The 15,124-nt window shown below is 42.0% G+C and overlaps 3 protein-coding genes across 4 annotated transcripts; 2 read left to right on the forward strand and 1 right to left on the reverse strand.

The window, feature by feature from the left end:
- The first annotated feature begins 709 nt into the window (after positions 1–709).
- hnrnpaba (heterogeneous nuclear ribonucleoprotein A/Ba) lies at positions 710–4,447 on the forward strand. Of its 2 annotated transcripts, none has more exons than XM_085789987.1 (9): positions 710–804; positions 1,274–1,514; positions 1,943–2,111; positions 2,214–2,372; positions 2,463–2,594; positions 2,716–2,806; positions 2,947–3,102; positions 3,203–3,288; positions 3,730–4,447. In XM_085789987.1, the coding sequence occupies exons 2-8, from the start codon at positions 1,288–1,290 to the stop codon at positions 3,271–3,273; spliced, it is 1,005 nt and encodes a 334-aa protein (XP_085646113.1). In that variant the 5' UTR covers positions 710–804; positions 1,274–1,287; the 3' UTR covers positions 3,274–3,288; positions 3,730–4,447. The 2 variants fall into 2 exon arrangements, with proteins under 2 accessions (XP_085646113.1, XP_085646112.1); XM_085789986.1 differs by having other exon boundaries at positions 710–751.
- On the reverse strand, positions 4,253–8,672 carry phykpl (5-phosphohydroxy-L-lysine phospho-lyase). The gene is made up of 13 exons (XM_085789979.1): positions 8,379–8,672; positions 8,139–8,257; positions 7,901–8,060; positions 7,739–7,813; positions 7,566–7,653; positions 7,360–7,476; positions 7,156–7,238; positions 6,832–7,057; positions 6,487–6,641; positions 5,796–5,885; positions 5,575–5,708; positions 5,369–5,413; positions 4,253–5,006 (listed from the first exon to the last, which is right to left on the reverse strand). Exons 1-12 carry the CDS (start codon positions 8,435–8,437, stop codon positions 5,370–5,372), a joined length of 1,350 nt encoding a protein of 449 aa, XP_085646105.1. The 5' UTR covers positions 8,438–8,672; the 3' UTR covers positions 4,253–5,006; position 5,369.
- A 433-nt stretch (positions 8,673–9,105) lies between these two features.
- On the forward strand, positions 9,106–14,166 carry LOC146979955 (protein FAM53C-like). The gene is made up of 5 exons (XM_085789985.1): positions 9,106–9,151; positions 11,154–11,403; positions 11,511–11,571; positions 11,655–12,487; positions 13,195–14,166. The coding sequence occupies exons 2-5, from the start codon at positions 11,320–11,322 to the stop codon at positions 13,441–13,443; spliced, it is 1,227 nt and encodes a 408-aa protein (XP_085646111.1). The 5' UTR covers positions 9,106–9,151; positions 11,154–11,319; the 3' UTR covers positions 13,444–14,166.
- Positions 14,167–15,124: the final 958 nt, after the last annotated feature.

Consider the following 15,124-nt stretch of genomic DNA (forward strand, 5'->3'; position numbering starts at 1 on the left):
CCATGTGTAACTGTGACTAGCGTTTTCAGGTTCATTGTTTCAACGGGGGGCTATAAAAGACTGAAGGGCTATCTATTCATATATTGATGGTGAATCAAAATATAAATACATTACATGGCAGTAGCCTAACACAGCAAATCAGGACCACATTATTTGTTGAATCAGCAACTCTTTGATAGTGCCGACCAAAGCTGCAATATAAACTCAATAAAAATGTGTTTATTGTGAATGTATGTCATTATGTATTTGATCTATGGCTTGTTATGTCATGCTGATTTAAATGTCCATATACATGCACAAGGATTAATAAAAAGATCTAGTAGATTAGTTGTCAATAACAAATTTCCCTCGCTTCTCTTTTAATTTTTACACGCACATTGATATGATACTGTTGAATCCGGCTACATGTGACTGTTACATTATAAGAGAATTGCAATGCAAGACAGTGGTTACGAACATTATTCAACACAACGTACTGGCGGTGTCGAGCTGAAATAGAGGACCATTTTCATTTGAGGCAGAAAAGGTACTCGGAGTTCCTTCCTGTGTATTACGGGCGTGAACGTCTTCTGTGAAAAGAAAGCAGCTCGTGTGTAATTGGTCGGGGCCGCGAGTGGCAGCAGCAGCTGTCCAATCAGACACCGTCTCCTCAGAAATGTGTTTTTTTTTCTGCCGGTTCTAGAAAACCAACCACGAGTTGTCGTCGTGTGGGAGAATCCATCTTGAAGAGCGCTCTCCGGTTGTGTGACCAGTAAGCAGATTTTCGTACTACTTTAGCCTTGGTTTTTTTCATTATATTGTCACGTAAGTATTATGTTTGCCGTAGTTGTTTTGTAGTTGTTTCTTGTAGACGTAGATTAAATGTCTGCAATTGGTATAAAATGTGAACATTGATAGAGTACGGTTAGCACGGCCTCTGCATTACGTAACTGCGAATGTGAGTTGTACAGTCTCGGCTTGGTTTATCAGTGTGATACAGATGGTTCCAGTTTTTCTAATCTCCGGCTGTAGCCTATATGTACTTTAAGATGTTGGCCGGTTACTGCGCTGTGCAAGTAAACATTACCCTGTTGCCATTTGCCTGCACTCGGCAACAAATGAGGCTTCCTGGGAATGTATGGAGCGCGGTAGTGCCAGCCAAAATGGTGGGAAATGCCATGTATTGGCACCATGTAAATGGCGAAGCGTGTAGTTAGGGTATGACGGGTTATATAATCGCTGTGATTTTGTAAATTCATTCTTTTATTCTTTTTCTTCCGCCCTTTGGGTTTAGGTATAATAGTGAAAATGTCTGAGACAGAGCAGCAGTATATGGAAACGTCGGAAAACGGCCACGAAGTCGACGATGATTTCAACGGAGCCGGCCTCACCGAAGAGGGGAACGACGACAGCACCGCCAATGACTGCGGAGAGGGAGAGGGCGCGGGGCCCGACGCCGACGCCGACGGAAACTCGCAGAACGGCGGCAACGAGGGCGGCCAGATCGACGCCAGCAAGGGCGAGGAGGATGCAGGGTGAGTCTAAAATGGCTTTTATGTGATCCTTTGAGAAGCCGACAGTTGCTATATGCACTCGTGCTTTGCCGTGCTTCTTTGTTCAACCGGCCTTTGTTGGCGCCATGTGCAGAGTGGAGGGGGGATGGGCGCTCGAGCAGGGATCGAATCTAACATATTGACTCATGAGAAGCAATAATTACGCGGTGTCTGCTGTTGGCAGATCGCGATTTTTTTTTTTTTTGCTATATTTAATTATTGTCGTTAAATAGCCCGAAGCCATTGCAACTATAGCCTGCCTGCCTACGTCATTGGGTCAACAGATGTTGAGGAACAGTGTGTACATTTACACCCCCCTGCTCACCCCCACCCCCCACAGCCATTTATAAAGTTGGAGTAGCAGGGCTGCCTGTAACGCTAAACGCCCCCTCTCCTCTGTGTGTTTTTAGGAAAATGTTTGTCGGTGGTCTCAGCTGGGACACTAGCAAGAAGGATCTTAAGGATTACTTCTCTAAATTTGGGGAGGTGACAGACTGCACCATTAAGATGGACCAGCAGACAGGCCGGTCAAGAGGCTTCGGCTTCATTCTCTTCAAAGATGCAGCCAGTGTTGAAAAGGTGAGTTGTGAATAAAATTAAGTCAGAGCTCAAGGAACTTGTGTTTGCATACTACTGGATGGGTAAAAACATTTTTTAAACGTTTTCTTTTTTCCTCCTCAGGTTCTTGAACAGAAGGAGCACAGGTTAGATGGCCGACAGATTGACCCCAAGAAAGCCATGGCCATGAAGAAGGACCCAGTCAAGAAAATCTTTGTGGGTGGCCTTAACCCTGACACTTCAAAGGAGGTCATTCAGGAGTACTTTGGGACCTTTGGAGAGGTAAATCATTCAGAGTTTTGCCTGTATGCCAAGTGACAGAATTACATCACATCATATTGATGTCCCATGTTTGCTTTTCATTTGTTTAAGATTGAGACCATTGAGCTTCCCCAAGATCCAAAGACAGAAAAGAGGCGGGGATTTGTATTCATCACATATAAAGAAGAAGCTCCCGTCAAGAAAGTTTTGGAGAAGAAGTACCATAATGTTGGTGGAAGCAAGGTAATGGGATATTTCACTTTATGTATTCAGGGGCAATTGGGTGTAATGTACTGTAGTTTCATCATTTGCTCTAGATGCCATTTCACTTTTAAATGTGTTGTGTTCTTGTGCGATGTTCCAGTGTGAAATTAAAATAGCCCAGCCCAAAGAGGTCTACCAGCAGCAGCAGTATGGTGCCCGTGGATATAGTGGACGTGCAAGGGCACGTGCAGGTAAGCAACTTTTATGTGCATATTAGCATAACCTGTCTTTTGACCTACATTGAACGTAGATTAAAATTTGTGTGGATTAACTGTCTTGAGTCCTCTGTGCTGGAGAGTTGTGACATAGGCTTCACCTGTTCACCTTCTAGGCCAGGGCCAGAACTGGAATCAAGGCTACAATAACTACTGGAACCAGGGATACAACCAGAACTATGGCTACGGACAGCAAGGCTACGGATATGGCGGCTATGGCAACTATGACTACTCTGCTGGTTATTACGGCTATGGGGGTGGCTACGATTACAGTAAGCGATAAGTGCCCCCAGGGAAAGAAAAAGAAACTTTATTTTCTTGGTCCTCCTTGTTGTACAGAAGAACTCAGTCCCTTTTTCTCTTGTCCTCCAGACCAGGGCAATACAAGCTATGGGAAAACTCCAAGACGTGGAGGCCACCAGAGTAGCTACAAGCCATACTGATCACACGTAGTGCAGGTATGCATTTTTGCATCATCCGTGGTAGTATGAGAACATAGCTGTAACCATTGGTGCCTTTTTGACCCCAAAGATCTCCATCTACTCTAAATCCATTCAAGCATTGTGGTGGGGTTAGGGTAGGTCGTGTTGTGGGGTCTGTGATCATTAAAGATGGATTCATTCCACCTGTCAGCCATCTTAAGATGCATCTCTACAAACACTACTTGATCAATAAGGGTTGAGTTGGTGGTGGTTGCTAACAGGAGTAAGGGCCGTTCCACCTTTCACCAGGGTGCTACGTGTAATAGCTAGCGGTCGTGTGTCCCCCCCCTCCCCCTAAGTATGTCTGTCCATTCACTGACCTGTCAAACTCATTCATGCACCTGTCTGTCTTTGTGTAACTGCATGCCATATTTGGTTTATTCTCAGTAACGTTAAGCACCGTGTTTTTCTCTTAAGGTCTAAAGTAAATAAGAAAAAGAGATCCATGGTCTGACCACAGCGAACATGGGCTCTGGCTTTTCCTTTGGAGTTGGCAGAAATTTGGACTCATGCTCCATTTGTACAGATCAAGTGAGGAACTGGGGAAGCAAATGTCACTTTTCCACTTTTTATTTTATATTGTTTTGTGTCCATTTACATTTCCAATGATGGAAGTGTTATTTTTACTGTACTTTTTGGTACCTTTTTGAATCTAATGTATTGTATGGTTGTATTTTTACATGTCTACTGGATTTACAGATGAGCAGGAGCAAGAGCTTTTAAAGCTCACAAATAAAACAACTTTGCTTTTTTTTTTTTTTTTTTCTTTTGGTGTTTATAGATCTTTAGTTATATTCTCCCGTGCTGAGTGTTGGATGCAAGCTGCATGGCTTCAGATGTGGGGTGAGGTAAAATAAGGGATTTAAACTAATCAAAAGTTCATTGTAAGCGTATCAATGAATGTTTGCAGATGGCATAGTAGACGAAGACAACCAGCATCTTTTCTTTCTTTTTTTTTTTTTTGGCTTTTAAGGAGATTCTTCCCCCATCATGTCTGCAATTTTAAGTGGCTTTACTAGTGTTATTCAACTGAACGCAAGCCTGTTAATGTAAGAGGGTACTCCCTCTCTCACTGGAAACTCATTCCTCTAGTGTCTTGGGCAAATTGGTAGAAATAAACTTTTGGTTTATATTACACATGGATCTTTTTGTTATTATTTGTAAAGTTAATGTTAAATGTTTTGTACTGTTAAATGGCTTGCTTGTTTTGTCTTGAGTAATGTTAACATCTCTACGGATGCCTCTTTGGGAAGCTGTGGGAGAGGGCTTCACTACCTGCAGGATAACTGGCTGAGTGTTAATACCCACCCCACTAGATGTGAAACAGCGATACTTGAGCATTTTTGTGAATGTGTCCAGGAGTTAAAGATAGTGGTCTGGTAAGTGCTTATCTCAACCATAATGTGTATTGAGAACATGTTGCTGATCAGTGTTATAAGCTGGGACTGATTATTTTTAAAAATAATACAACTCTCGGTATAAGAAAATTCAAACTAGGTCGAGTGAGGAAATGGTGATAACAAAGTTTATTTAATTTAACAAGTCTTCATAGAAGTTCATTCATGTCATATTAGTGTCTACTATATCAATTCCCAGGTGCTAAATAGGTGCTACCTCTGTAGTATGACTGCCTCCATTTGGCAGGGAGTCATCAGAGAACTGACTATGCCACAGCATCAATTGGCACTGAACACCTGGGGGGAGAAAAAACAAAAGATTTAACTTTGAGGTTGTGCAGCGCCAAACAAATCAGTGCCATCTACTGTCACTACTTTTCTATTCCTTGAATTTTAGCTTTAAGTTAAAAATTATGGATAGTGACAGTTGTTAGACACCAGTCTTAAATGTATTTCAAAAAACAAAGTGACCTACAGTCCCACAGTTGTCAGTGTTGAGCGCAAGGCAGCAACATGTTCTGTCAGGTGAAGTGACTGAACTTGTTTGATCTACTGGAACCTCAAGTATAGACATTCATATCTCTACCTCTGAACTTTATGAATGTGACCATCTGACAATGTCTGATGCAATTAAAAGTTTTTCTACAGGTTTAACAAACCTTAGATGTCTTCCTTTTCCAGTTTAAGCTCATTGGGGTCCACATCTGTGAGAATAAGAAAATTCAATGTCACTGTGCATTTCAGTAATGAATGTGAAAGGCATCTTTAATGACTGAAATGTAATAGTATTTTGTGTAGAGTCTATTACATATTTACAATCCTGTGGTACCAGCTGAGGTGGGAAGATGGTATTTTGGGGATTAACCTGTGAGGATGCGGTCAATACACTGCACCACCAGTTCTGCATCCTCCATACTGAAGCACATAGGGGGTTTAAACTTCACGACACTTTCATAGGGGCCATCTGTACTGACACAGATTTGATTTTCCTCTTTCAACCTGGATCAAAGGGGACCACATGACAAGTTAATTTACAAAAACTACCAAACTATACCTATTATCCACTGTAATCACGCAATCCCATACCTCTTCACCACCAAAGCTGCTGTTTCTGTGTCAGGAGTCCTCTGCTCTCTGTCTTTAACCAGCTCTAGTCCAACAAACAGTCCAACACCTCTGCAAAAATGAATAACTAATGTTACGTAACCATGTTAAACAGTTTTACGCTGGGTGTAAAAGTAGTGTGCATACACATTCTTATCAAAGCAATGTGGCTCAAAATTTCGTAACATCTAGTGATCCTGTTCACTTTTTATAATGATAAGGGAGGAGTGATTTTTAACACACAAAAAAAGGCAAAACATCCCAAGTTCAAGCTCAGTGTTTTGGATTGGTGTTAAGTGCTAAAATGAAAACATGTCCAACGGAGGTGCCAAAGTTTTTATAATGGTCTGTCAGATGCCCTGCACATTCACACAGGTATTTTCATTGGTTCACATGAAACGTTATCCTTTCATGGACAGTTCATACTAACACAACTACTTTTTCCATTCTTCTGCTACTGTATAATGTGTATGTATTACATTAAGATGCACTATTTTCTAATTGCTGGGCACATTTCATTGTCATTATTGTGCAACTATTTAAAACCTGAAACATTAGTGAGATCAATTATAATCCTATCAGCTTTCTCACTGTTAGCTTGGTCTCTGAGAATAGAATAGCATGACTTTTGTGAGTTTGGGGAGCCTGAGGGTTCTAGCTATTGCATCCTTACCTGACATCACCAATTATTTGATGTCTTGTTTGTAGCTTTGTAAGCAAATCTTTAAGATGAGTTCCCACTCTCGTGGCATTCCCTCTTAGGTCCTCTTCCTCTATCACATCAAGGACTGCCAGGCCAATTGCACATGACACCGGATTCCCTCCAAACTATAGAAGTCAGAAAGAAAGAAAAAAAAATCTTTATAAGTGCAACAAGGGGTAGTCCATATGATTTCTTCTTTTACACTTGGGAAGTTTTTCAGTTTGGTGCTAATAAAAATACTAATGCAAGTTTACTGGAATATAACTCTAAAGCTGCAAATTCATGAATATATCATTGAGGTAACTGCATAGCCACCGTATTGAAGTACTCCACTCCGTTGGCTGTGAAAGCTCCCGCTATCTCCACAGTGGTTGCCACACATGCCAAAGGATGACCATTGCCCATTGGTTTGCCCATGGTCACTATGTCAGGACAGAAACCCTTTCCCTGCAGCTGGAAGGCCCAGAAGTGACTTCCCACACGTCCAAAACCTGTCTGCACCTCATCTGCTACATACACCCCACCAGCCGAGTGCACATACCTGTGAAGCGTATGAGGGGGCGAACCATGTCACCATTAACGTTCATGTTGCTGAAGGGAGAAAAAAAAACACACCATGAAAATTGAGTCACCACTCACTCTGCAACTTTGGCTGAATATCCCTGAGGGAATATGATTTGTCCTCCAACACTTGGCAATGATTCGGCAAAGAAGGCACAGATCTATAGGGAAAAGGAAATAAAAAACAGTATAATGTTATGCATTACTACATTATTCTATTATTCTAATTATAATGGTAAATGTTTTGAATGTTATTTATTTCATTCAGGCTGCATGCAGTACCTTTCGGCCTTTCTTCTGCACCTCTTCTATTAGGTCTTTCACTGTGTCAGCGTATGCATGGCCTGGGTTGGGATGATTCTCTCTGTATATGCCTCTGTAGGTGTCTGGTAAGGGGGCCTAGATGGATGAAATACATCTTTCTCATAGGACAGGGGTGCACTGTTGGACAGCAGTTTTTGTAAAGATGCTCTTTTATATTTACACACCACATGAACCCATTCTTTTTGTCCCGCCAGTTTCCGGAACTTGTAAGGACTAATGTCGATGAGGGACATTAGATGCCCATGGTATGCACTAGTGTAAAAGCAGAGTTAATTGCAATCCACAAGCGAGTGTAATGTCAGAGGGTCAACTTGTAGGATAAGAACACTATACTTACTGGTCGAGCACAATGACATCCTCATGTTGGGTGTACTGCTGTGCCAAGCGAAGAGCAAGATCATTGGCCTCTGAACTGGTGCAAGAACAAATGTTAAGTCACTTGATACTATTAATTTTATTCTGTAGGGGCAGTGTGTGTTTCACATAAAGCATTACTTACCCAGAATTAACAAAGTAGAAGACAGACAACTTGTCAGGCAGGGTGGCAGCCAGGCGGTCTGCATACAGGACTATGTTGTCATGCAGGAATCGTGAATTTGTGTTCAGTAGGTCCATTTGTGCTGCAGCAGCCTTTGTAATCCTTGGATGACAATGGCCCACTACAATAGAAAACATACAGCATGTGGGATGAACTCCACAAAGGCAGTTGGCCTAAATATGAACATGATATGTGTTACCATGCTGAACATTGCTGATGCAGTCCAGATAACGTTGGTTATTTTCATCGAATAGATACTGTCCTCTTGCTCTCACTATTTTCACAGGGTCGTCTGAGTAAAACAGTCTGCATGACTGCCTGTAATCAAATGAAATAACACGTGTCGGTATTCTTTGTGCACGCACAGCAGTAGACGATGCATTATGACTATTAATACATGAAAATGAGATCACACTGGTCGAGAGTTACTCCAACGTACCCGATCAATCTCCTCCTCATTGCAAGAGTTTCTTCTTTTCTGAGTTCCTGCTGTGCCATGACTTTTTTTTGGTTTCTTCGTATACTGAATAAGGCGGTGACGATAGTCTGCTCCCCTTCACTGTCTCCCTTCCGTTAGAGCTGTATTTCCCGCGGCTCCTCCTCCGCATCTAAGGTAAGGTTATGTTAGGGTTGTATTATGCTGAGAATACTGGTTTTATCGGGTTAAGATGAGGGGAAATATGTATGGAGATGTAGACTTTGACTCCGACTTCCTTGGATTGTTTTGCTCTCGTCCTAACACTCACTACGCATGCGTCAGTGATAAATTTGGGTTTATTGGCATTCTGCAACGGATTTTTCTATTGCAGATAGGTAGGCTGCGTAAATGACATAGGTGTTACTATAATACACATATCTGAAAATAACATTTACATTTCATGACGATATTGTTTGGTGAATTGTTGCGTTGATGCTGTGGCTTTATTTAGAAGGGTCTAACTGTAGGGCTATTCATGGGACAGAGACGTATAAAATAACAGAAGGGCATTTTATTTTTAAAATATGTCCGTTCAAATCAAGTGAAAAATGTCGTTTGTAGCATCTGAGAGTTGTAATAAATTCACGGGCTTTCTTTCAAGTGCGATTTTGTAGCCAGTGTATTAAAAATACCTCTGGATTGGTATCGTCCAAAGGCTATAAATACACCGCTTTACTGCGCTCCGTCTGGTGCGCTGTGTGCAGCTTCGGTTGCTAAGGAACCACTGAATGCAGGTAATACATCAGGACAGCTGTAGCATGCTAGTGTGCAAACAAGCTGCGTAACCAAGCTAACGCTACAACTAATCTAGATTTACATGATCGAGCCAGCCTATGAATTCACCATCGACTATTTTACTCTAGTCTAGCGAATCAAGTCGACTGCTGGGTGCAGCTAAAAGCTATTACCTTGTAGCAACAGAGCCAATGAGAGCAAACTAACGTTAATGCTAGTAACGTTAGTTAGGGCACTTGTTATCCTCTCAGCTAGCTAACAGAACCGGCTAATAACTTGGTGCTTCATGGGCTGCATCGTGTTGCTGAGCTAGCGCACTTTATACTTTACCACCAGCTGAAGCATCTATACCATTTAGCTAGTAAATTTAGCCTCATGTTCGTAAGTCCTACATGGCCAATGACAAACAGTTGTCCTGTAGCTAACATTAGCGACAACGATATAGATTTTAATGTTAATTGGCTAACACAACTCTTTCTGCTTTTGGGATGAGGGCAAGCTGCGCAACACTGACTTAAACTTGTACGTTAATGAAGACTAGTGCACACATGAGAAGCACATAACCTCATTTTGAGCTTCGCTTGTCGTTTTGAACACATTATGTCATTAATTTGTAGTAACGTCAACGTCATAAAGTTTCTATGAGATTTAAAAGTGGCGTTACAATACTAAATCAGCTGCTGGTTGACAGGACTACTGGTGGTTGTTTCTGAGCAAACTGAGTCATTTTGTTGTAGGCAGAGCTTCTTTATTAGTGGCTTTTGCCACAGGCACAGCATGTGCCCTGTGCTGGTGAAGTAGCTTGTCCTCTGGCATGTGGAACTAGGCTAACTGTGTAGCACCATATTTGCCACAAGGAGTAAGGCCTTGAAAGCTACATCTGACTACCAATAGCAAGTGTTGAAACAATGTCTTTTTCATTGTCTAGAACTCTAAATGTATAGCCTAGCTTGTAATTGATATTGAAACACACTCTTTTAAGTGTACACACAAATATATGGTTTGTCAGCATTTTGCACTAGAGTTTTGGTGCTCTGCACTTCCAAAGATCAGTGCAAAGGTTAAAGGGCTGTGTCACACTTGTTATACTTTCGATATACATAATGTGTTGTACAATACTTAAGTTTCAGTTAGAGATGCACATGCACAATGTAGGTTAATCTTCTAAGATGTTTGTGGATTCAGAAACCATTAGATCCTCTGAGATCACAAAGGCCAGCTAACTGTGCTTTTGGCATATGATGAAACACAGGCTGTCTTGTGGTCCTCGGTTTTCAAAGCACATCACACCGTGTTGGCTTTGCCTTGGTAATATAAGCCCTCGAGACCTGGTCACTGTTCTTTTGTCCCCCTTGCAAAGATACATGGCATGCTTCCAACTCCTATCCCCATTCATTTTTCACACACTTCCCCCATCCTTTCCCTTTTTTGTCTCTCCCTCCCCCTTCCATGCTTTTCACAGTTCACAACTCTTGTCATTTGTGTTTATTGGACCCAACTGACTTTGATTGCCATGGTATTGCCCCAGAGGTTTTCACTTGGGGCGTACTCAGCAATTTCTTTGAAATTACACTTGTTCATGTTTTTAGTCTCAATAAGAAGTGGCCATGTTCACTGTGATGGAATGTGAAGTGTTTCTTTGTTCTTGGTCTCCTCACATCCATGTGTTCTCTCTGCCTTTTGTGAACATGAACTTCCGTCTCTGCCTTTGATGTGTGAATGAGACAGCATTTAAATCTAAACCTGGGTCTCACAGAAAACACGTCCAAAACTTGGAACACATTTATTCAGTCATTGTGTTCCTTTTGTGTGGGGATCCAGACAAAAAATATTCCACGTTGAAGGAAAAGTCTCCATTAGCAGCGTTCACATTTTTGTTTCTATCTGGTGAATTTATCAGCTTCTGTTCAATGGAGTGCTTTCTCTGCAATCTGTGTGATAGCAATTTCAGTCAGTCTTTGACATTGTTTTATATGGATCCCTTCTCATCTGTCCCTGTAGGTGCCATAACGATGATGGTGGAATAGTGAGCAGGCAGGTCAGTCTGGCTGGTTGAGGTGTGGAGGGGACACCACAAACCACGCCACGATTCTGACTGACAAAGTTTCGACTGCCCTCAGTAAATCTCCTCATCATCCATGTCTGTCCCTGGATCGTAGCTACAATTATGGTCACACTTATCACAGAGCAGCTCCGCAAGCAGAGTCTGGAAGAGCCTTATCACAAGGCTTTCTCATTCAATGTGAATGTGGTAAGTTCATGACCACCCCCGCATCTTTTTTGTTTTCCCTTAAAATGCTCTTTTGCTCTTGATTCATCCGAATCTGATCTAAATTACCACATTTTACTATATTACAGTCATTACCTACAGTGGGGTCAAGTCCCACTGTCTCATGGAGTACTTCTCGATCAAGACAAGGCAAGTTCTGTTTAGTGAATTAAGTGCACTTTGCAATTCCATGTTGTAGAATCTGTCTCATGTCTGTCTTTTGGCATTTTCAGAGACCAGCACAGCTACACACTCATCATCCAAATCCAATCCTCTGGATGATTCCTGTGGACTCGACTACCTATGGCCTCCCTCCCATGCTGGAGAACATGTCCAGAGAACAGAGGTTTCCTTCATAGACAAGGCTTTCCAAAGCTCACCTCCGCCACCACCTCCAAAACGCCACTGTCGGTCCCTCTCTGTTCCAGAGGACCTGTCTCGGTGCCGCTCCACTTGGCATCCTAGTGCATCTAAGGTTTGGACCCCAGTCAAACGAGGCTGCCAAAGTGGAGGCGCATCTAGTTCAGGCTCTGGAGCCAGCTCTTTACCACTTTGTGGTCCCAGTTCTTCTTTCACCTCTTCCTCCCTACACTCATCTTCTAGCCCTACCTTCTTCAGCTTAGCACTGTCCTCTGATTCCCCACTGCCATGGAGCTTCCCATGGGACCCCTGTGACACACTGAAGGGAGCATGCTCTGCCTCCTTTGCCACTCCTTCCTCCTGTTCCTCTTCACCAGCCCCCCTGATTTCTCATTCAATGCTGCAGCGCCGCTTCTCCCTCTCCCCTGTGCACATTCAGGACACCTCTGTTGTGCTCCTGCCCCCCCAGCCCTCCCCTGCTTCTGCTATGACATATGGCCGTGCTGGCATGGAGCATCCAGCTTTGTCTCCATCTCCCACCTCAGCCTGCAGCACACCATCTTCCTCTAGGCGTGACCTGCATCCGGCACTGCCGCGGTGCCACTCACAACCCTGCGACATGCGCAAACCTCGCTTGAAGAGACGCCATGACCCAGATGTTATCCCGTACCCTAGGCCAGGCCTTGACTTCAGCAAGATGACACAGGTGAGCTCGGAAGTCCAATGGACTGTCGTGGTAGGTGGTAGCGGTCAGTTGCTTTTACATTGGTGCAAATGTGGACATAAACATCAGCTTGACCCCCTATGCTATCAGTGTCCATAATCCTATCTCAGACTTGTCAGTGGAGTCTGATTTAGATTTGGGACTGTTTAGATGCAAACAATTTTACTCACTTGGCAAAGACACAACTTCCAAGCAGAGCTTGAAACATATGTAATGACACCGGAGTTACAGGTTTCACTCGCTAAATAAAGCATTTGACAAGGAGTCTTTAAAGGCTGTACAAACAAAAAATTTCAAGACTTACTGGTACTGACAATGATGAGCCTTTTTATTTAAGTTTACTTTTCCCTAATTTTGTGCTTATGTTACCATATTTAACCAGACTGTGGGTGGGAAGTTTAGTAACAAGAATTTGACAGTATGTTGGTTTGCTTGCACCCGTGAGGCTTGCCTACACTCTCTGATCTATGTCTGTCAAATAGGTTGCATTTAACCTATTATCAAGATTAAACAACATATTCATATTCACATACATACTTGCCAGTGATGTCATTACTGCAACAGCTTTATTTTATTACCTTAAGGCTGGAGCCTGGTATTGGTGTATCAGCAGCTAGTAAGGTGTTTTGCCACATGTTTAATAGTGAGATTGTCACATGATGCTCATGATGCCTCTGTCTCCTGTGTAGATTGGTAACCGTGAGAGCCAAGTGTGTGGCACAGGTGGCTGCATAGTTCCAGTGTCCCAGGCAGAACAGCGCTTGGCCTTCTCCCCTGCTGAGTTCCTGGGACGAGCAAGCATTGGGCCACTTAGTGAAAGTGAAGAAGAAGACGAGGAAGAAGACAAAAGAAAAAGGACTGTTATAGATGGAGGACAAAAGATTGTTTTTGAGAGAGACTGCACAGACCTGGACTTGAACCTTATTGAAGAAAACTGACCACTCCTTGGGTGCTCCCAGTGTGATTACTGCATTCATAACCATGTTAAGCACACCTGTAGGCTTTGTGCGCTCTTCTGGCAGAATCCTTGGGAACCTGCTGCCCTCCTAAGGTATATGACCAGAGTTCGTAATCAAGAACCAAGTAATTAGGAGCTAATATCAAATTACAATATTATGATTGTAAAACTTGAGCTAGTTCACTGTTCAACATTTCACAAAAATGTCAGTGCCTGCCTATTCACTCCATAGGGAAATGTGCATGAGCAAATAAGCAAGTTTTCATGCACACAGACTTTTGGCAAATACTTCATATTGATACAGGTCTTAATTAGCGTTAATCATCAGTATGCATCTTGGTAACCTTACATATTCTTATTAAAGAACACTATATACTGCAGTAAGCAGAATATTCTTCATATCTCCTCATAACTGATTTGAATACACACTAAAGGCTATAGTTGAATGGGATATAGACAAGAATTCCTCAGTGCCCCATTAGAGACGGGTGTGTAGTCAGTCTACTTTAGTATTCGGGTCTCTGAGTCTGGACACAAGTATATGTGAGCTGATAAAGATGGACATAATGATGCCATGTGTGGTTCAAAGTAAAATTCGAGTAGCCCAAATAACGTAAGAATAATATCTATATGTAAATGCTCTCCTGTTGTTTGAACAGGATACATTCCAAGTTTTTGCTGCAGTTCCTGAAATCCCTCACAACCCCAAAACAGAAAATCTATGTTTACTGCTGTTTTGTCATCATTTTAGCCTGTCCTTTTGGAGCAACTCTACATCATCAAAGGGAAGCTTTTCTTGTCATAGAAGAAGGGATGGCTCCTCCTTTTTGTTAATATATGCTTATCTTTTTGGAGAATTTTCAGCAGATCTTTTCAGTAGTCATACTGACGATATTGTAAACTGACCATGCCTTAAGCTTAAAAATACAGAGTTCTTGGTGCTCTGGTCTTCTTTTCACAGCCAGGCATTTTTGCAATCTCCATTTGCGCCGATTCAGATATTTTTGAACAGGTGGCACATGCACTATAATAGTCAGTTGAATAACTGCATTGATGCTGCAGCTGGACTTCATAGGGCACAATGAAATGTACTGTACAGTGGTTAGAGTGGGTACACACGTCGAGCCAATTCTGAGTGTATGTGAGGCGGTAGTGATGCAAATGATTTGGTGGCCTTTCAGAAATGATTTTTCATGTGTTTTCAGATGGAAATATAACTGTTGCACAATTTATGTACAAATAAAAATTTAATAGAGAATGATATTTTTTTTCCCAAAAGATATTTTGTCCTGCACTGAAGAATAATCTATCCTGCTTTGAGTCAAATGAAGGAGCAAAACAAGGGCCAAATGGTTATTAAGATTACCGTGTGACCTCTAGCGGCTGATTTCAGTATAATACAGATTTTGCCTCGAAATGTAAAACATTAAGTTCCTTCTGACGTTAACAGCAAAAATGCATAATGCTTAAATCGCAAAAAATACTCTCACGAAAAGCATTTCACACCAACATCATACACTTGAATTAAATTTGTGTCAAATAGAAGATGATTAATGAATTACTGTATCAATGAAAACATTCAACAGCGGATACAAGTTATGTCATGCTAGAAAAGTTTTTTTTTTTTTTTTTTTTTAAATATAATCACATCGGCACGCCTG

Source organism: Trachurus japonicus, chromosome 10, assembly GCF_045865225.1.
Source record: "Trachurus japonicus isolate A0001 chromosome 10, Traja_1.0".
Taxonomy (NCBI): Eukaryota; Metazoa; Chordata; class Actinopteri; order Carangiformes; family Carangidae; genus Trachurus; species Trachurus japonicus.